Raw genomic sequence first — 21,013 nt, forward strand, 5'->3', positions numbered from 1 at the left:
GATACAGATAGAGAAATTCTGACACATAGTGTTGTCGATATCCCAGGGAGAAAGGCAGTCCGTCAAAAAAATATCCCTCGCCTCAAGGCAAATGGAGAAATAAAATGTGTCAAACGCTTTGCTTACTGAAATAATGAAACACTAAATGCCAGGAATAGGACCATATTTCACAGGACTTAATTCACTATCCTTACGAGTGGTTGTCAGGTGTGTGTCTGACTGTTAACAGTATTTTAAGTGTACCAGTGTTTTAAGCTGTTTTGTGAAGGCCACGTGCCTCGCCTCACCAGGATCTCTTGTGGCTGAGAGGAAAGTGCATCATATGCTGCAGATTCCTGATTTGTGTTTTTATTTATTTATTTATTTATTGGCAGACTAATGTTATAACATTTTTAGCCGTGCTAGCAGCATGGCTCTACGGGATGGCAATGTCGGTCAGACTGACTGAAATATCTGTAAAACTATTGGAGGGACTGGCACAAAATTTGGTGCAGACATTCTTGGTTCCCAGAGAATTAATCCTAATGAATTTGGTCATTCCCTGACATTTCCTCTAGCGCCACCATGAGGTTGACATTAAGTGGTTTTGGATAAAATTTCATAACGTTGCCAGGCACAGATTGACATGCACCTCTGTCAGACCTGTTATGAGAGGGGAAGGGCTGCAAAATACACTGTTACACTGTGCCTTTCCAAAAGTCAAAGTACAATGCTACAAAGTAAAATGCTAGTCTTTTCTACGGTGCTGATGGCGATTTTATTGGAGTGGTAGGGATGGGCAGCCTATTAGGTTAGCCTTATGTTCTCCTGTGTTTTTTTTTTTTTGTTTTTTTTTAATTTGTCAGGTTATATCTTTTTACTACATGAGTCAGAACTTTTTTTTCTTTTTATGTTGGCCTCTAGTTTGAGTTTTTGAGTTGGAGAAGTTCAGTTAGACTAGAAATCTGGGCATTTCTTGTCTTCTAGCCAGCCCTAGGTGGGGTATAACAAGTGAAGAAAACCAGGTAGCCTGCTAAGATATATTCAAACCGGATTTCTGTACTCCAGACATGTCTTTGTCCACTGTTTCTCAGGTTCTGATCACAATCTACTGGTTGGGTCGCAAAGCTCAGCTAGACGCATTCTACAGTGGTCCTCCGCTTAACTTCAAGGCCTTTGAAGGGCTGTTAGGGTTGGCCTTGTCCAAGGTAAGCTGCTCTTCTAGGTTTTTAACTCAGTAGTTGTCGTTTATTCGATTGTTTTATCTACATTAACCCTGCCTTCTAAACCCAGGCGCTAGATGAGGGCAGTATGTTTGTAAAAGACAGCGGGTACAAGGAGTGCTGGTACCCAGAGAGGGAGGAATGTCTACACATGAGACCGAGCTATAAGATGGCAAACTCGGTGGACAGCATCGACTCTCTGGAATCCCGAGCCCTCCGCCCAAACAGTGAAGGTACGTTTACAATCCCCTTCTAGTCAATAATATGTGCACACCACCTGAAGTGTAAATCCCTTTTTGTTTGGGTGTACAAGATAGTGACTGTAAAGTTCATGCACTGCAATTTGCTGAAATCACTTTGTAATCAAACACTATGGTCAATAGTGACACCTTTTTTTTTTTTTTTTTTTTTTCTTTTAGCTTTGAACTTTATTTTGATGCAGAATGAGTTTCTGTTGTCAGGGTTTTTTTCTTTTGTATGGAATCAATATAAGCAGGGTTAGCTTGAACCAACTACTGTTGCCAGAACCCCTGCAAAGCAGCTGGACCAGACTATGTCTCTCCGTCCACCCTGAAGCACTGCGCCGATCAGGTGTCTCCAGTGTTCACGGACATCTTCTATACCTCACTAGAGACATGCCAGCCTGTTTCAAATCCTCCATGATCATCCCCGTCCCCAAAAAACCAAGGACCACAGGACTTAATGACTACAGACCCGTCGCCCTGACCGCTGCCTGTCCTGCACACCCTGCAGATGTGGTATATATGGCCCTCCACTTCATCCTCCATCACCTGGACTCCTCAGAAACCTACGGCAGGCTCATGTTTGTGGATTCCAGCTCTGCCTCCAATGCAATCATCCAGGCTCTGCTACAGGACACGCTCTCCGAGCTGAGTGTGCCTCTGATGGGGATGAGTCTGCCTACAGGTGGGAGATTGACCACCTGGTGCATCCAGAACAACCTGGAGCTCAATGCTTTTAAAGACAGTGAAGATGGTTGTGGATTTCAGAAAGCACCCAGCCACACCCACCCCCATCACCCTGTAGACACTGTGGAGTCCTTCTGCTTCCTGGATACCATCATCAGCTCAAGACCTCAAGTGGGAGCCAAGAAAGACCAGCAGAGGATGTACTTCCTGCGGCAGCTGAAGAAATTAAACCTGCCAAAGACAATGATGGTGCATTTCTATACCGCCATCATTGAGTCCATCCTTACCTCCTCCATCACCACCTGGTACGCTGCTGCCACTGCCAAGGACAAGGGCAGACTGCAGTGTATCTCTCGCTCCTCCAGGACCTGTACGCTTCCAGGACCCTGAGGCGAGTAGGAAAGCTTGTGGCTGACCCCTCCCACACCAGACAAAAACTGTTTCAGACACTCCCCAGCGGTCCATCTGGACCAAAACCTCACGCCGTTCTGTGAACTTTTGCATATTCACATGTAAATTTAAATATTTTTGTTTTAATATTCTTTAATATCTTTATTGTCAATTTTATAGTTACGATTCTTGACCTGCAGTACTTGCTTTATGTTTCTTTAAACTTCTTTATATTTCTACTAAGTTTATTGTCGGCCACCAAAACACCAAAGCAAATTCCTCGTATGTGTAAACCTACTTGGCAATATAGCTGATGCTTATTAGGATTATGAACTCTTTTTCCTGAGATCTATCTGCTACTGTCAATCTGCAAAAGAGCTATTTATCAAAAACGTATACACTGACGATTCCATATGCAACCATGTCATTACGCTTGATCAGCCTGATTTTGTTGGCTCAACATTATTCTGATCCTCTTACTCAATGTGTCATTTGTCTGCATTCTGTGCTCGGTATCACGTCAGTGATAGATTGTGGCAAGTTCCACATGTTGGTGATAAGTCTGTGTGTGTGTGTTTGTCATGGGAGAGGGTAAAATATTTGGCACAGTACTCGTTAGAGGCTTGGCTGTGTGCAGACTCAGTCATCCACTAAAGGTTCTTCTGTTATGTTCTGATATTTATTTATTTTAACCATAACGCATTATTGGCTCTTCGCTTTTATGTTTCCCCTCCTTGTTCTCCAAACTTTTGCTTTCTGTTGCTCATTTTTCACGTTTGTGCGGTCTCAAGGTTGTGGAAGTGACGCGGAAGCTGAGCAGGTGTTCAAGATGGAGACTACACAGCCCCCAACCCAGCAAAACAAAGGTTATATCCCTCCACCACTCCTACGGAAAAAACAAGGACGGGAGGAGAATGGAAGGGGCTGCTCTAGTCCACTCGCCAGGTACTGCAAATGTGTCTGCTACTGTACACAGAAAGTTCCCTCGCTGCTACTAACTCACTTATCCCCAGCTGCTAAAGGACTGTCTGACAAATTGAATGTTAAAGAAAAATAACAATCAACTGCAGTCGAGTTAACACTTTTCTTTGTTTTTATTTTATATTTGTGCATATACAGTAAGCTTGAACATACCCTAGAAAAGATAATTGTATTCCTGAGTCGTCAGTGGAATACTAACAACATGATGCAGTAATAGGGAAACAGCTGTCTTCCTAATATTGTATGTGGCAAAAAAAAAATGCTATGATAAGGAGAAAACTGGGTTCAAAAATATCTATCATTAGTATAATGACATTGATTGTTCTTAGTTGAAACTCATTTTGTAGCAAATTTCAGTTTTCAAATCCATTGAGGACTGATGTGCTGTCAGACATTTTGGAGTTTCTTATATGAATTTACAGTTGAGTACGTTTTTCTAAACTAAGGCATCTATTCATGAACACAGCTGTCACAAGTAGACACTTGTCACACTCGCACAACACACGCAGTGATCATTTTTCATATTTTTATGGAATTTAAGCCTTGTATAATTATTTCTTTCCTGTTAGAATTACATCAGAACTACTTTGTCAATGTAGGCTGAGTGATGTGTGAAGTACATTTTTGTATCAAATTAGTGTTTTAGAAACTTTGACTGTTGGCTCATTCTGTCTGGGTCATTGAAGACCAACTGGCCTCTTCTGAGCAAGTTTCTTCATGCTAATGACTTTATCCAATTAGCCTCTAGTCACTATGGTAACATAACTCTGAAGACTGTCAGGGTGAGCACTACACTTGGTGGCCAGTTTGGCCAGCAGCCCCCCTGCGCCTTCATGGCAGCAGTACTTCAACTGTCCCAACAGACCATCATCACTCCCGGATTGGATAAATGCTCAACAAAACAGGAACTTTTTATTTCTTTTTAACTTTCTTAATTTTTATATATTTTTTTTTTTTTTTTTTTTTTGGCAGTAAGCTCTGTTCTCATCCTACTTGCCATTTCAGCATGGCGTTGGTGTGTAAAGATGTGCAGTGCTCTGCTTGGGTCTGTTACTACTCTACCTGCAGTACTACTGTACTGCTTGGAAAATCAAAAGTGTTGTGTAACACTAACCTTATCTTCAAAAAACAGGGACTTTGCCTCCATGCATTAATTATCAGTCACACTTCTGCTTTTTTAACATTTTGAAGCAGCTTTGTGCTGTCAAATAGCAGTTTCTGAGATACTTGGTGTAACTATTTTATCCAAAGCGTCACCATCAACTGTGAATAAACCATAGATGTGGGTGTACCACTCTTTGCTTCAGCATTGAAGATGCCCCTTTCTCTCCTCAATCCCACCTCACTGTGTCTCCTCCTGAGTGTGCCATCGATGAAGAGCTTTTCCTGCAAGCTCTGTGTGAGGAAGACTCGGAAGACGATTATACTGAGGCAGACCCTATCCTAGATGACTTGTATTTCCGGCGAGTGCAGCAGACCCTTCATCAGACATCTACCAACCCCAACTATGACCGCTTCTTACCCCAATGTTGGACACCTGAAGAGGAGATTCGTGTGCGCACGATCTACCTCGGCTCCCAGAGAAGACCCTGGTATCGTAAAATGCAAGCCTTAAGGTCTGTTGGCTGTTTTTACTGCTCTATGATGCAAGGCAGTGGAGTGGAGTACTCAAAACTAATACAAGGCAAAGCTGAAGATGCAGTTTTATACATTTGCTGTATGCTTGATGTGCAAAGTTGCTGATGCATTGCTTGAACAGTAAGCAATCTTTGTAACGTTAAAGAAGCAAAAAACAACACATGGCTGGAGTCTGACTAACTGTACCTCCTTTAGTGAAATCTAATATGAACCTTCTTGTGTGTGGTGCTAAAATAACTGCTGTGACATGATGGCATGTGGTTAAATGTCCGTTGATTGCTTTATGCTATAGTGTTAGATAATAGTTTATAAATCCAGCTTAACTATACCAGCAAACTAAAGCCTAGTTTGCTAGGCACAGAGAAATAGCTAGTGCTAGTTTGCAAGAAAAATTACCTAAGCTAAAACTGCCAAACCAAACATCTTGCAAATGTTTGTCCTATGTCTCCTCCTTAGGAGACTTCCTGTGTGGTTTTTTTATTTTTTTAAAGTCTACTGTTAATCATGTTGTACTCATTTCACGCATCTTCTGTTCTTTTCTTCGACTGTAGCCATAAAGCTTTGGGTTCTTCTGAGGAAGAGTTTGACTTCCTTTCCTGGCTTGTGACATCTGCTACCGTACAAAACATCTCTGCCACATCCGGAGAGCCTCAAAAGCATCTCTAAGAAACTCTCTCCAAGCCTGAACATTAATTCCTGCCCTGCAGATCCATACCTAACGCACACAGTCCCAAACACACACACTGTACAGACACAAGCTCTAACACACTGTCCTACTCGTTATCTCGTTGTGTACCACAGTGGCAAAGTGCACCTGTTGTTGTTTTTGTATTTTCAAATCTCTAACCGATTACCAAACTACACAATTGTGGTAAAGACATGCAAATTTTGCTCTGTTTATCAAAAAGATGTTTTATGAAGTTATCAGGAAAATGGAATGTGCTTTGAATTTGTAATTTTACATATTGTTTTCCTAACTACTGCATGTTGTATTATCTGGCACTTACTCTGGGCCTTTTGTTTATAGTGCTGATGATGTGAGGACCAGAACAGCACCATGCTGAGTGACTCATTAGTTAATAATGATTAAACGCGATGATTCATGCGTTGTCATACTTTTTAGAGCCATAACAGAATCATGTTATTTATAACATATTTTGTGCCAGCACAAATGTTTTCCAGTTTACTTCATGTGTGAATATGGCTTTGGTGTGGAAAAATAAAGTGTCATAGTGGGTCAATGAAAGTGACCTAAAATATTGTGCAGCATGTGAATTTGTGCATTAAACACACACTGTGTATGTGTGTGGTAGGTTTGTATTACAGCTGTGGCACTGAAGCCATATGTGTTGTATCTGTCAAATGACTACCTCTTTTGTAAGTAATATATATATCGTCTGCATTTTGTGTTACTATGCTGTTTAGTTATTTTTGTCAAGCCAGGTGCGTTTTATATTTAGATGCATAATGGCGTTCATCAGTCTACGTGTCTGTTTCTTTGGTTCTGTAGAGCATATCAAATCCAGGTCAGACCTGAGAGACCAGTTCAGGTCAACCCTGGCTGGATTTGGTAAGTCCTGAAGTTTTGGGCATAAAATTGGAGCAAAGGTGTCTTGAGACTGCTCTCACCATAACTGCTTTGTTGCTGCTTCATCTGGGTGTGCTTTTGTTTGTATTCAGCTTACCTACAAAGGAAATTATGCTGCCAAAATAACTTGCCTTTCCATAAAGATGGAGCACTTGGTACACCTCCCACTATTATTTTTCTGGGCAGAGACTTGACAGTAGAATTTATGACAAACTACACGATTGTTTGTAATCAGTCTTGGTTCCTCCCATCAAATTATGTCACAGTTGTGATATACCACCTGCTAAATGCTGCTGTAAGTTATTTGAATGTCACATCTGACATCCTCTGTTGCCTGCAGCAGTGCTATTACTTGTTACAAGTCATAGCTGTTGTGTTATCCAGACAGCAACATCTGTTGCCATTTGTACTGCTGAGTTACTTGACTTGCATGCAACTCTCCTGCTCGCACTTGGTTAAGGATTCTGTTGTTTGGATGCAGAATGTGCCGTGTTGCAGCTGTTAATACCATGGCATACGCGTGTGTGTGTGCGCGTCATTGCAATACCACTATTAATCATCCTTGTTTTGTGTTCTCAAGTGACACTTTCATGCAAGTGCATTGTTTTTAAATATCGTCTTTTATTTGCTCTGTAAATCCATTATTTATTTCCATGTTTTGCCTCTTTGTCTGTCTGAACCAGGAGCAAATCACTCAGTGACATCCCGATGGTATACCCTGTACGTAAAGTTCCTGACGTGAATACCATTTATGATGTGGAGAAGGACACTGGCGTGGCACGGGAGCGGAATCAAGAAAACAAACGGAAGTGTAGTGTTGCTGCCAAGGACAGTGAAGCTCAGTGGCAGGATGTAAGTCTAGAAAAGTCTGACAACAAAAAGATGTTGACAAAACAATCTCACTATAGTGTCCCTTGAGTAGCTGTTACTGTGATATGCTCAAACGCTTTCCATGTTCTTAAGCAGTTTGCCCAGCTGTCATGGAATGGTAGATGTTCACGTCTGTTTTTCTGAGCACTTCTCTTCCATTTCTCTTCCATGTTGTTAAAAGTTGAGATTGAAAGTTTATTCTTTACCTTGATAATAGCAGTCCTTTTAAAGTTAAAGTAGTTCTGAAAGTTCTCAGAAAAAGGGGAAATTTGAACATCTACAATTCCATAATTGTAACAACAACTATAACAATTCCAACTGAGCAAACTTCACTTTCTGAGGAACATTGTGTTATTTGATTGAAAGCTCCAGAACAGCTACTGAATGAACCTTGTGGTGAGAGTTGGCAATACTACATCTGAATATGGTCCCTTTTTTTTTTTTTTTTTTTTTTTTTTTTGAGATTGTTGTGTCAACTTACAATATTAATATAATATTGATAATATACAGGATTACTGGGTCATGCATTAATTTCAGGACTTGACAAAGTGGAAGAACCGTCGCAGGAGCACCAAGTCTGACCTCCGCAGGAAGTCGCAAGACAGAGAGCATGTCATTACCCAGATGATCAATGGTGCTGTGACTAACTTTGAGAAGAATGAAGCAGGCGGATTGCTAAACAGGTACACTCCTGCCTCAAATGTAATGGAAAATCTTAAGCATGCACTTCCAAACCCTGTTGCTCCCAAAGACTTTATTTAAAGCGTGCATGAAAAGATGCTGACCTAGCTTGATAACTGCTCAGTATGCCACAGTAAACTCATGTAATATGTCACACATCCTCCCCCTCCATCTCTTCTGCTTCCTTTTATTACATTGGCTCTTCTTCCCTTACATGCCAATCCCCCAGAGACCAGCAGTCACCACGCAGGCATAACCCTGCCCCCCGTCCTTACTCCACCTCTCCTCCATCAAAGTCATCGAACTGTGATCTCCGGCCACGTACTCGAGCTCTGCTGGCGCGCAGCTACACCACTGAGGCACCTTTCATCCCCACGGCTCCGCTTAGTCCCCATAACTCAGCCAACACTCGGGTAAATTATGTTCCGTTTTACCTCCCTGACCTTAATGAACGTCCGTGGCTGTGTTTTACTTCAGTATACTTGTAATGAAAATGCCTACATGACTGATCAGAACAGATTCCCCAGATACAGGTGCAGTTGTGCGAGGCAAGGTGTATAACGTAATATATATTTGTTATATTTTACACAGTTACATGGCAAATCTCTAGCCAGTGTTGACTTATTTCTTCTTAGGGATCATCAGTTGGAGCCATGCCTGCCTCTGATGGGAACATCTTGGGAGAGGAGACCCACTTTGCCTCCTTGGCTTCAGATGGAGCAGGAGTTACCACACCTTCCCTGGACTACCCTTTCAGCTCCCAGACCCAAGCCAAAGCCCAGGGTAGCCCAGCTCCTTTCCAGCCCACATCTGAACTGGCCCAGTCAGAAAATGTTTTTACAAACCAAATCGCCACTCTGACCACAACTGTACAGCCAAACGAGACCACAAATTCAACCAGCACCAGGGATCCTACGGCATCCATGTCGAGTCAAAAGGAACTTCCATTCTGTGTTGATCCAAATTTTTGCCCTGATGCAGTTAATCAGGTAGGAGTTGATGATCTTGAGGGCCACCAGAACCACAAGTCCCAGGAAGAGAGCCACAAGACCTCTTGGGAACCAGCTGTGGAGCAAGGCAGAGGCCGGCAGGCTGCAGGCGTGTACAAGTACCTTTCCAGGACTGGGTCGTGGTCCGGCTCAGCCAGCCTTCCTCGTGGTTACCGGAGGTCCGAGGGCTCATCCCGTCTCTCTACTGCAATCACAGCCAGACCATTTGGGACCAAGCAGTCCAGGGTGTCCTCACTGCCGAGACTGTGCAATGTGAGTTCACTGCTATAGCACTGTGGTTCTTTGAATGGATTGGAGTTTAACTAAATGGTTTCCACACAGTAAGTCACCAAGTGGGGAAAAAATTAAATTGTTCATTTTTTTTCCTTTCCTTTTTTACCTTATGTTGTTTCCTGCCATGATATTGACTTAAAGAATAAGTCTGGTGTTATTAATGTATTATTTCATTTTTGTTGTCAAAAAATTCCAAGACCAAAACCATCCTTTAAAAACGGGTCACAAAGACATGATTTTAAATGGTAGCAGTTTTGAGGTTTTAGCTAACTTTCTTGTTGGCGACTGTTTTTCAGCCGTGGATTAATACACATTTGGCATGCTAACAAGTATTTACTTCTGCAGGACAGTGTAAGCGTGATCAACTAAAATGCCCATAGTCATAACAAAGGAAGGAACATGTGCACACAGGGCAACGGTGTGGATTATTGATGTTTTTTAATAGTTTTTGGACAACAGTGGAGGTCTATATAGGGTTTTTTTTCCCATGGGATTTGTTGATGACATACACATGGAATATCACCATTACATATCTGTTTTTTCCCAACTAAATATTTTAGTGGTAACTTATTGGCATACAAGTAGGCATACATAAAACATTTAACCAGTACTGTCAACTTTTTTTTTTTTTTTTTTAACTACCATCCTCCCTCTCTCCCGCCCACAGATAAAACTGGAACACTATATATCTAATGAATTTTATATTACCAACACGGTTAGTTTTCGACAGCCCGTCCCCATGATTCATTCAGGCTTTACATCCTGTTTCAACTTGAAATCTGTCCAGCTCTGAAATCAAGACGCTCTCAAAATGCTGGTGATTACAGGGATGGATGTGGTGGTACAACAGAGATAGGTCTATGTGTTTAAAAAGCATAAGAGCTTTTAAAGTAGATAACTTTATTCTACACAGTCTGGACTGTTATAATTCTGGCTTAATGGTGTGAGGCTCAGGAGGGTGCATAGGGACTTGTTTAGTCGGCCAGATAGGCTCAGACTAGTTAAAGTAATAAGAGCATTTCCTGTGTGTGTGTGCTATATTTGCTATATATTTTCTTGGAACGCCCGCCTCTTAATAATAGAAATGCTGCTGCACCATTGTGTCAACTCACTACAAGATTACACATTTTTATTTACATTCTTTACAAACTGTTCTACATCGATCAAATGTATCTGTATTGTCCTTCTGGGCACATCTTGTTTTTGTTCATCTCCAGGTAGACAACAACCAGGGTCTGCTGTTGAAAAGTGAGAAAGAGGAATCTCTTTCTCCACCCCCTGAATCTTCGCTCAAAAGACAGACTGCGTCCGCCCATCTGAAGGGTCAGTACCAGGCTTCAACCACACAGAAGAAAGCTAACAAGGAAAAGCAGAATGGTACAGAACAGGGGGAGGAGGTGAAAGGTGCCACTCTTTCCAGCCAGACCTCCTTCCAGATCACTGGCTATCACCATCAGCCCTACAACCAAACCCAGCTACTGCCGCAACCTTGTTCGAACCTGCAGGCCCACCACAACATAAGCTCGAGTCTCCCCTCTAATGTGAGCATTGGCCGCCCAAAGGTATGCTGTATTATTTTTCAGCACACATTTGTACTGTGTGTACATATTGATGCACTTGTAAAACCATGAACATCTTTGAAACTTGTAATGTTTGAATCTAGGATTTAATTATGTTGGATCAAACTGTACTCTTTCTAATTAGGGATTATCAAATAAATTTCATATATTGGCAGTGCCTGTTGATCAATAGAAAAAACAAATGAGCCAAAGTTGTCTAAGAAGAACACGGGCATGGATGGAAAAATAATCACTTTTCAATGTAGCTATTTTACTTGGTGCAGAGATCAGGCACTGATCAATATCTGCTGATATTTATTGTGACTTAAGTGACTGATCAAAATAACCAATTGTTAAAAAGTTTAGGCAAATAAATGAACACCACTCATGGCTTTCACTGCCTGAGATATCATGATCAGAGAGGCATGCAGAGGAGAAAGAGCAATCTAGAATTTTGACTAAGAGACAGAATTGCCTGTTTTGTATTCATAACATAACAATTTATAATTAATGATTGCTCTTATTAAAATAGCTTTCTATTTATGAAATGAGTAGCTGGTAGTGTAAACCAAAACATTAATATTTTGGATTACAACACAAGTCAAACTTGGAAAAAGTTTATATTCTTATAGAGTCTTCTTTCACTCATACAGGGATTTTCACTTATCTGGACTAATCAGACCTTCTCTCAGGACTGTTTGTTTGATTGACCTTTTGCAGAGCAGACCTTTTGGCTTGTCATGGCAGGAAAAACAGCGGTGTAATTGATAACATTAAAAACTATGGTATTCCATTTAGATGAGCTACGTCCAGGGTGCTAGTATTGTGCATGCTGGCTCACTGTTTTTCACCTGTGCTTTTCCTGTTATGACAAGTCAAAATGGTTGCCATGAAAAAGGTCTATTGACATTTCCCTCATTGTCCTGTTAGTTGTCTAGCACCTGTGAGGGTGACACAACTCAACTCCTTTTATTAGCACTGTTATTGGTACATGGCCTCCAGCTTATCTTTTTGAAGCTAATGTTCAGTTTTGGACGCTCTATATGAGGTGTTTTTAATATTCTGCCCACCTTATTTGATTAAATGGGGGTTGAAGAGACACCTTCCAATATAATTCTGTACCACCACTAACTTAAGCCACAAACATTAACGTAGCATTTAATCAGCATCTCCGACAACAAAAAAACCCCTGAACATTCTAAATGTCCCAAAGATGGCATTTGTTGCAGGGCTGCTGTGATGATTGGACTACATTTTACATAATAAACTGGTCCCTCGGTGTATCCCTTACTGTATTTGTGTAGCAGGCCTCTGAAGTTTCTAGTTTCCACCAGGAAGCACATGACATTGGATCTCAGGGTGTCACCTTTACGTGTGCGTGTGTTTCAGGTGGATCACAGTGACATGAGAGTGAGCCTTACTCTTAAACCCAACAGTAGACCAGACTTTGGTTTCCAGACTCATTGGGACTCGACAGGGGCGAGAGTCAAAATCATTCAACCTGGTAAGACTTTTTAACTCTGGATTACTAACATCACGTTTATGGTTAGGCTGACATAGTTTTGAGGATTGAGTCTTTTATTGTGAAACAAGGACATTTTAGTGAGAGGGATGGCAATGCTACATTGTGCTCACGATGTTTTTGTTTGGTTTTGTTTTGCTTCTCCACGAGGAAATTGGTTCCAACATCATGCACTTAGAAACAGAACAGTAATTCAAGACACTGACAAGTCTCAGCGTAGACAAATTGTCCCTACCGAAACACAAAAAATTATGTTACTGAGGCAATTTGTTGAGGCCTAAGACAAAGCAGCTTCTCATGTGGTAGGAAATGAGCAAAAACAGTTACTTTTTTATGCTAAAAAAGAGAGAAAATATAGATTTTGATTATCCAACACATTATAATAAGGGCACACTTGAACAGTGAAATTGTCATTAGGATGTTAAGTATTACTCTTTCTTTTGTGTGCATTTACCGCACATGCATAAAACTACAAAGTCACTGTAGCCAGTGATTTTAAAACTCAACCATGAATATTTAATAAGATGTGAGAGGACGTGTCACTTACTCGCTGCTATGTAGTTTTGGCTTACTGGCCTGCTTTTCAACTTGGAACAGCAACCTTGTCCTCAGTACTGCTGCTTGTTTCTCAGTTTGTGCTAAACAAATCATTTCTGAAGCTGATACCTTTTTTTTTGTTTTCTGTTTTGCTGTCCTTGTTCTCACCTTTTCTTAATTTTCCTGATGCCTGTCCTGCCTTCCTCAGGCAGTCCAGCGGAGCTTTGCCAGCTGTGTGTGGACGATGAGATTGTGGCTGTTAATGGAGTTGCGGTGGCACACATGAACTACAACCAGTGGAAGGATAAAATGACATCTTCCCTGCAAACCGGCAGTCTGACCATGGACATTCGGCGCTATGGCAACAAGGGTAAGATAATGAGCCAAAAAAGACAGTCATGTCTTTTACCGTCTTCTGAAATTACTTGTGATAATAACTTCTAACTAGCGGTCACAAACGTTGGTTTATAGTGTGGCCTTGGATTTGATGGCTGGTTGTTTTTATTAGATTGGAACACCAGTGAGGGGAGTCATCACAACCAGCCAGGCCAGAGCAGGATGACCCTCAATTTGACTGCCTCAGCGCCCGTTCTGATAGGTTGTCCTGATCACCATGCCAACAGTGGTGCCTCTACAGAGACCACAGTCAGGAAAGTGTCCAAATTCAATGGGCAGACAGACAATGTGAGCAATGTTTTAGCCAGTAATCACTTCAATTAAAAAATGAATGCAGAAAGCTTCTTCTGATAGTGCAGCATAATAAGTGGTGCTCATCAGGTGAATCTTGGTGTTCTCTCACCTACCCAGGTTTTACAAGGTAAAGCCATGCATGGTGCGCTTGCTGACAACCACAGGACAGCCAGAAGTAAAGGTAATAATAGGCATAAAGTCTGTAATAGCAATAACGTTCAAAACATGTAATTTCTCACTTTATCCGTCCTTCCTCTTCATGTAGATAATAATAATATTACTAGGAAAAATCAGTCAAGGAGGGCAGAATTTTTCAAACAGAAAGGTAAAATACCAGTTTGAATTTAAACTAGTGTAGCAGCTTTGGTGGCTGGTGCTTGGCTTGGTTAATTGTTGGGTATTCATTAAAAGCAAATCAAAATGCACATTTTCAGTAGGGTTTTTTATTTTTTTTTATTTTTTTAAAGGATTTTAAGAAGGGGCTGTAAATTAAAAGGAATCAGAAAATGCACGGTGATTAGATGAGAACTTTTACTTTAGTACAACCATAATAACATTAGTCTATTAGTATTTTAATCAAAGCAGCCTAACTACAAACTATAACAACTATTAAAACATTGCAGCATGTAGCATTTATTAATGTTCACTATATTTCTCCATCAAAGAGCCATTAATTGTTTATGCAAACTGGGGCAAAAAACTGTGGTTGCTAGGTAATGTTGTGCCAAGACAAGCACTGAGCTGACAGCACTCATCATGTCTATAATATACGGTGTGCAACAGATGCTTCTTTTACTGAAGTATTTCACGTTCTTTGTGTTAATGGGCTTGTAATTTTTAATTGGTGACTTTCTCATTCTTTTTCACAATGACTGATTTGTAATGCTGTCCTTTTTATGGTTGTTAGTGAATCTGATGTGTGTCCTACTACAATGGCTTCTCTCTCCAGGCTCTGCAGGATTCAGCTCATGGGTTTACTTGTGTGGTAAATGTTTGCAATGTGTGGGTTTATTTATTTATTTATTTTTTTTTTTACTGTACTCTGAGCAACATGCTAGCATCTAAAATCTGTTGTTGTGGCGCATCATCAGCAAATGAACAAAGCAGATTTGTGTTGTCATACAGTGTGTGGATACCCTTTTTTATTAATTTACTATGGCATGCTAAATTCTTTGCTCAACTGTTTCTTTTTCAGTATTTGCGTGCAGTATCTTTAACCTGGGGATACATTAGCAGATTAGTGTGCTGATCTACATACAGACTTGCTGAACCTGACATCCTGATCCTTGATCAGGACCAGTGGCTGTCAAAGATAATCTTAAAGCGTGAGAGGTCTACAGATTTAATCTTAACTACTCTCATCTACTGACACATGTGAGCCACCCAACATCTGATAGTTATAACCAGATATTCGAGCCAGATCTACAGGTAATGTTCTTTCAAACGGCAAGATTATAATTGCGTTCATTTTGTCCAACACTTTGTATTTTCAGTGAACATCCTAGCCACTAGTGCCTCTAGCAGGACTGTATACTAAATTTGTTGTGGCCTGCTAACCTCCAGCTGTGGAGTCCATGCAAACTGTACAATTCATGTTTCTGGCTACAGCTAGACCCAAAGTTTTTGTGCTATGTTGTAAGATGCTGCAAAATATTTGTCAAGGGTCAGTAGGATAAACAGTTCAGTTATCTAATGTGAAAGAAGGCAATGACACACAAAAATAAAAATTACATGATGCATAAAAAGATCATCCATTATGTGATCCAGTGCATTTTGCTTTGGATTCTGAGTCTTCTAATGTGTCCCCAGCCTTTGTGTGATGTATGTGTGACCTCTATGATTTACACACAACTTGATCATCTTCAGGAGATCTTTGCTGACCTGTTATTTTCTCATACAGGAGGTTCAGAATCTGCAATATCTGATGTAAGTTACCGCTTGATCAAAGGATGTTTGTGTGTGTGTGTGTGTGTGTGTGTGTGTGTGTGTGTGTGTGAGAAAGAGTTTGTGTACTGCACTGTGATCATGTTTGAGCCTACAGCCTTCTGTTTGTGCATCACCAGCTCCAGGTGCCATCCCTCAGCCCCTCCTCATCCAGCTGGTCGTGGGACCGTGAGGAGGATCGAAAGCGGCAGGAGAAGTGGCAGGAAGAACAGGAGCGCCTCCTACAGGTGAACACTATTTTCCCCAACACAGAACTGCATCTTCTTTTAAAGTTTAAAGCAACATACAAGGTTGTGTCTTTGTTTTCAGGAGCAATACCAGCGGGATCAGGAGAGGCTGGAGGCAGAGTGGCAGAGGGCACAACAAGAGGCAATGGGGGAGTTAAACAGGAACTCAAGGGTAATGTTGTGTTTTTAATGTTTTTTTGTTGTTGTTGTTGGTTTTTTTTTAATCGGCAGCTTAAAAAACACATCTGCCACCCAAGCACATCTGTGATTACCGTGCTGACAGTAATAAATACAACCTGCTACCCACATCTTTACTGCTAATTAGAGGCACATGAACCATTTGACAGAGTTGTAGCTTTTAAGTGCTATAGACTGTTTCTACAGAAGTATGTCATTTCTTTTCTTTATTATTATTATTTTTTTCATGTATTTGAAGCAAAACACCTTTGAGATGACCAATGGACGTGAGAGGCCTGCCAGCATCCGGCCCCATGTGAATGGACTGACAAACAAAACCAGAGAAGAAGAGCAGAGTGCTGACAGAGATGAGCGGAAGGAAGCGGGATCAAAACCTCAAAGTAATGCACAAGGAGTGCAGGATGACAAGATTACTGAACAAGCCTGGTAAATAAACAACACTGTCGACTCTTTTCCAACTTTGCTGAGTGTAACAGTGTTACATATATAGTGTAATCATTGTGCTTACTATTGAAAGCAAGATTAGACATTTTAGTTATATTTTTTTTTAAACAGGACATGATTTTTTTTTTTTAACTTGTCATGATCTCTTCTACACTGCTTCCGAATATGCTGTGCTTCCTGTTGCTTTTGCTGTGCCTTCATGCTATTCATGTTCTACCTCAGGGCTGAGGATTCCTGTGGCTTTGCTCAGCTGTCTCCTGCACACAGGTCAGAACAAGACTAGCTCAGTTTCCCCTTATTTTCAAACACTCAGTATGACTGAGTATATAGTATATGTTACCGTATAATAGTTCGTAATATTTATCTTTGGGCATAAAGGTCCTTGTGTAGTATGTTGTTCTACAAACACAGCATAGTATTGTTTTTTTTTTAAATAACTAATAAAGCAAGATGATTGGCTGTTTTTGTTAGGTGGGTATTATTTACCTTTACCCCTTGTGAAAGAATAACCCACCTTAAAGCCAACATCTGCATGCAACCCGTTTGTTGCAGACGCTAAAACCCCTATTTTTCCTCAAAAATCCTTTTATTAAAGAAAAAATTTTTGTAGAATGATGTGGACTGTTTTCCACCCATAGGGCAAAGTCCTTGTCTACCCCAGCATTAGCTGGCCCCCACAAACAGACAAGAGGTTAGTATACCTTCTGTCATAATATTCCCCTCTGTTCTGGTGATGTACTGGGCTAACCCCCGAAACTTTGATTGGTCCAGGTGATGAGAGGAAAAGAAAAGGACAATCTGTGTCTAAGGTTGAGCATGAAAGGCAGCAGATTTTGGAGGAGATGAAGAAAAGGACTCAGCTTCTGACCGACAACAGCTGGATACGTCAGCGCAGCAGCAGTTTTTACAAGGAACAAATCTGTGTTGGGGTTCCTCTGAAGAGGTGGGTGTATTTGTACCAAGTGGGACTTGGCTGCATCTTTTTAGGCAGCTGTTTGTTTGTTTCATAGCTTTTGGTTATGATATTTCCTTCGTCTCTTCCTTTTACCCTCTTACTACCGTTTTCTGAACTGTGACGTCTCTGCAGGCATGAGTCTCTGGACAACCTGGATACTTGGCGTCAGTGCCCACTCTCGACCGCTACATTCAGTTACCCTCGTCCACACTCAGCTGCCGCAGGTTACTGTGCTCCCAGTAGGAACTCCTCCTCCCGCTACAGCACTGGCGCAATATTATCCCAGAGATACACATCCATGGACCCCTCTCATTATGGCAGGTACATGATAATCATGTGAATATAGAGCTTGTCTCTGTTGTGCATATTGTATTGTGTTGTTTTCTGATACATTTTGGACTCACACTGTTAACATGTGCTGCCCCAGGATGGTCAGTGGCAGGAGGACTTGCTGTGTGTGTGAGCGTGTCCTGGGTAGTGGGGCAGCCATGGTCATAGAGGCCCTTAGTCTCTGCTTCCACCTCGCCTGTTTCCAGGTGAGAGGTCATGACCGGTTTAAGGTGCGGTCACAGTAGCCCCAGTCCCTGCAAATGATTATTCAGTCTCTGTTTCACTTCTGTGGAAGCGGTTCCTGTTTTGGTACGAGCTCCGTCAGTTTCGCAGGTCAGAGTTCACCTGTGTTCAACTTCGAGACTTTGGGGGGGGAGTCCACATATCACAAAAAAAAATTACACTTGGTTGAGATGGAGAAATTGGTATCGATTTTAAAACAAAGTGCAGTGGAAACAGCAAATGAATCATGACGTACATGAAGCAACGGACTTATTTGTCACTCAAGCTTTCAGCTCCGCTGAAGAGACGAAAAATGGCAGCAAACGAAAATATAATATGTGTGGGCATAAAACAAATAGCCGTCAAGTCATTCAAATGTATTTATAGAGCACATTTCAAATGTTTGTACAGAGAAATTTAAAATACAGTTAATGATTAAAAACTAAAATAAATAGATAAATAATATACGGACACAATACACAATAATAGATAAATACATGGAACAAATTTTCCATATTTCCATCACGTTTTCCACATGGCACTCTTTTTTTTAATTATGTTATGGCTGTCTTCTTCTGCAGTGGTATAATTGCACCCAACTGTAGAATTAGCGCCACCAGCTGTTTATCTCGAGGCACACAACTCCTAATATTCACATAACAGTAGTGAATGGAAACACGCATTCAGTTGTCTTGAAATTTGTTTAAAATTTGCGCTACATTTAGATGGAAACTTGACTAGAGACCACTCCACGATCATTCTGCCCAATATGTATTGCCTGCATCACATATGACATGACCATTATTTGGTGTTTATGATGGGGAATACTTTCACTGAAGACTGTGACCGCACCTTCAGTAAGATCAGCAAGAGTCTCATATCTGTAGTTTATATTATAGTAATATCAGCTTTACAGGCACCTGTACACTTCTGACACCTTTCTATGCTTCTATCTTTCTTAACCAGTCTGTGTAAGGCGTCTGGCCTAGTGGAAATGTCTGGTGTGGTAGTCCTGTGTGCCATTTCTCTCTTGGCCTCTAGTTTTCTGCATATGATTGGTTGAGTGGAAGAAGTCAGCCCGCTGACCTGCTTAGCTCTTAGATGCTTATTGTGAAAATCTCACTGGCAGAGGACCCCCAGATTTAGTTGACCCAGGTTATTTAGCATGTAGATGTAAAGGTCGATTCACTTCTATTTATTGTAGAATATATATATAATATATATATATATATATATATATATATATATATATATATATATATATATATATATATATATATATATATATATATATATATATATATATATATATATATATATATATATATATATATATATATATATATATGTGCTTGGGTGGCAGACGATCTGGTGATTTAGACACAAGGCCCACGTTACAGGTCAGCTGAATTTCTCTGAAATAGTCCTTTTCTCACTTCTCTCTCTCAGTGTGTGGGCTGCCACCGACATCTCGGAGGAACGGAGATCGGAGTCCAGGTTCGAATCCGAAACAGGAAGCCCTACTGTGAGCCCTGCTATTTCCAACTCAAGTGTGAGTATTGGTCTTTGTGAGGTGTGATATGTATCTGAGAGAATCAGTCGAGGTCATTTTCGCACATTTTCTGTAGCTCATGTCACTAGCCTTCCCAGATAGTTTTTTTAGTTATTTTTTTTTTTTTAATTTTCTGCTCAGACTCTTGCTGAATCAATACAAGTGTTCTTTTATGGCTAGTTTCCTTGCTGTGAAAAACGACAGCTAATCACACATTAAAACCAAATCACTGTCCAGGAAACTTTAATTTTATTTGCTTGTCAAGTAAAAATCTAACTCTATTAATGTTTAACATTTTAGCCGCTGGTGCCCCCTCCATGTGACCAACATGCTGTACTCCAGATAACAGAGTAAGCAGCCGAATCACTGGGAATTCCTGTTGGATAAAACTATGAAAACACAGTGGAAACATTGTACATACAGCCAAGCCATGACTTTTGTGTTTTACAGTAATTACTGATAAAACTGTAAACTCTATGATGTGATGTAAAATCTTGACAATCTGTGGATCCACAGGCAAAGTAGACTCTTAATGGCTGTTTTCTTTTTTAATCAAATATGGTACTTTGTTTGTGTCTGCTAATTTGTTTCCATGAAAGTTAATATGAAATAAAGTAATGATGGGGAATTATTAGTGTTTGATTAATGCTTTTATTTTAATGTTAGTGTTGCTCTTTGTCATATCCTTGTTATATTTGATATTTTCCAACTAGTGCATTAAAGATATCAGATATTTCTTGTTAATGTAACCCATGTATGGAGGCACGTTTTAACTTGTAATGAAGCACTTTCTGTTCTATTGTAATCTCACCAAGTGCACTTTGGGATAAATCAGTGGTGTGTGTGTATAACGCATATATTTCTCTCATGAAAATGGGCATCTTAACTGAAATGTTTTTGTAAATAAAGTGCACTGAACATAATCTATTAGGGTTTTTATTTGTTATTCATATGTGTACCACATGGTGGCATCATTGGTCTCCATAGTAAAAGAGAAATTTCAATGTCATACTGCACCTAGAGATGTCATTATTTGAATATGCCCAAATTATGAGATCGAACTATTTGAGCAGTGACAAATTTGTAAATGTTTTGTGTACAATACTACTTCTATTTTGATATTTCTATGACATGAAAACTAAAGTACAACTACTTGCCAGCATGTACTAATATCACTTTAGCTGACTACAATCCATCCATTATCTATAACCGCTTATCCTTAGAGGGTTGTGAGGGGCTGGTGCTGATCCCAGCTGACATTGGGTGAGAGG

At 40.5% G+C, this 21,013-nt stretch overlaps 1 protein-coding gene and 1 long non-coding RNA gene across 12 annotated transcripts in view; both read left to right on the plus strand.

Annotated features, from left to right (window-relative positions):
- Positions 1–20,665, plus strand: part of lmo7b (LIM domain 7b) — a 31,366-nt gene extending 10,701 nt beyond the window's left edge. The window contains exons 7-32 of one of the 11 annotated variants that reach the window (XM_044193745.1): positions 1,074–1,187; positions 1,273–1,435; positions 3,313–3,466; positions 6,651–6,710; positions 7,412–7,580; positions 8,136–8,281; positions 8,509–8,692; positions 8,915–9,541; positions 10,780–11,124; positions 12,511–12,625; positions 13,389–13,550; positions 13,689–13,864; positions 13,988–14,051; positions 14,136–14,195; positions 14,820–14,855; positions 15,771–15,796; positions 15,934–16,041; positions 16,124–16,213; positions 16,478–16,665; positions 16,906–16,950; positions 17,322–17,374; positions 17,455–17,626; positions 17,771–17,959; positions 18,066–18,174; positions 19,640–19,742; positions 20,043–20,665. In XM_044193745.1, coding sequence (XP_044049680.1) covers positions 1,074–1,187; positions 1,273–1,435; positions 3,313–3,466; positions 6,651–6,710; positions 7,412–7,580; positions 8,136–8,281; positions 8,509–8,692; positions 8,915–9,541; positions 10,780–11,124; positions 12,511–12,625; positions 13,389–13,550; positions 13,689–13,864; positions 13,988–14,051; positions 14,136–14,195; positions 14,820–14,855; positions 15,771–15,796; positions 15,934–16,041; positions 16,124–16,213; positions 16,478–16,665; positions 16,906–16,950; positions 17,322–17,374; positions 17,455–17,626; positions 17,771–17,959; positions 18,066–18,174; positions 19,640–19,742; positions 20,043–20,065 — 3,681 coding nt within the window. In that variant the 3' untranslated portion in view covers positions 20,066–20,665. The remainder of the gene's footprint in view (positions 1–1,073; positions 1,188–1,272; positions 1,436–3,312; positions 3,467–6,650; positions 6,711–7,411; positions 7,581–8,135; positions 8,282–8,508; positions 8,693–8,914; positions 9,542–10,779; positions 11,125–12,510; positions 12,626–13,388; positions 13,551–13,688; positions 13,865–13,987; positions 14,052–14,135; positions 14,196–14,819; positions 14,856–15,770; positions 15,797–15,933; positions 16,042–16,123; positions 16,214–16,477; positions 16,666–16,905; positions 16,951–17,321; positions 17,375–17,454; positions 17,627–17,770; positions 17,960–18,065; positions 18,175–19,639; positions 19,743–20,042) is intronic. The other 10 variants (XM_044193794.1, XM_044193762.1, XM_044193754.1 and 7 more) reach the window with 10 other exon arrangements.
- LOC122875080 lies at positions 3,476–6,397 on the plus strand. The gene is made up of 2 exons (XR_006377743.1): positions 3,476–5,118; positions 5,692–6,397. It is a non-coding gene; the product is annotated as an uncharacterized LOC122875080 (long non-coding RNA).
- Positions 20,666–21,013: the final 348 nt, after the last annotated feature.

The sequence above is a fragment of the Siniperca chuatsi genome, linkage group LG1 (genome assembly GCF_020085105.1).
Source record: "Siniperca chuatsi isolate FFG_IHB_CAS linkage group LG1, ASM2008510v1, whole genome shotgun sequence".
Taxonomy (NCBI): Eukaryota; Metazoa; Chordata; class Actinopteri; order Centrarchiformes; family Sinipercidae; genus Siniperca; species Siniperca chuatsi.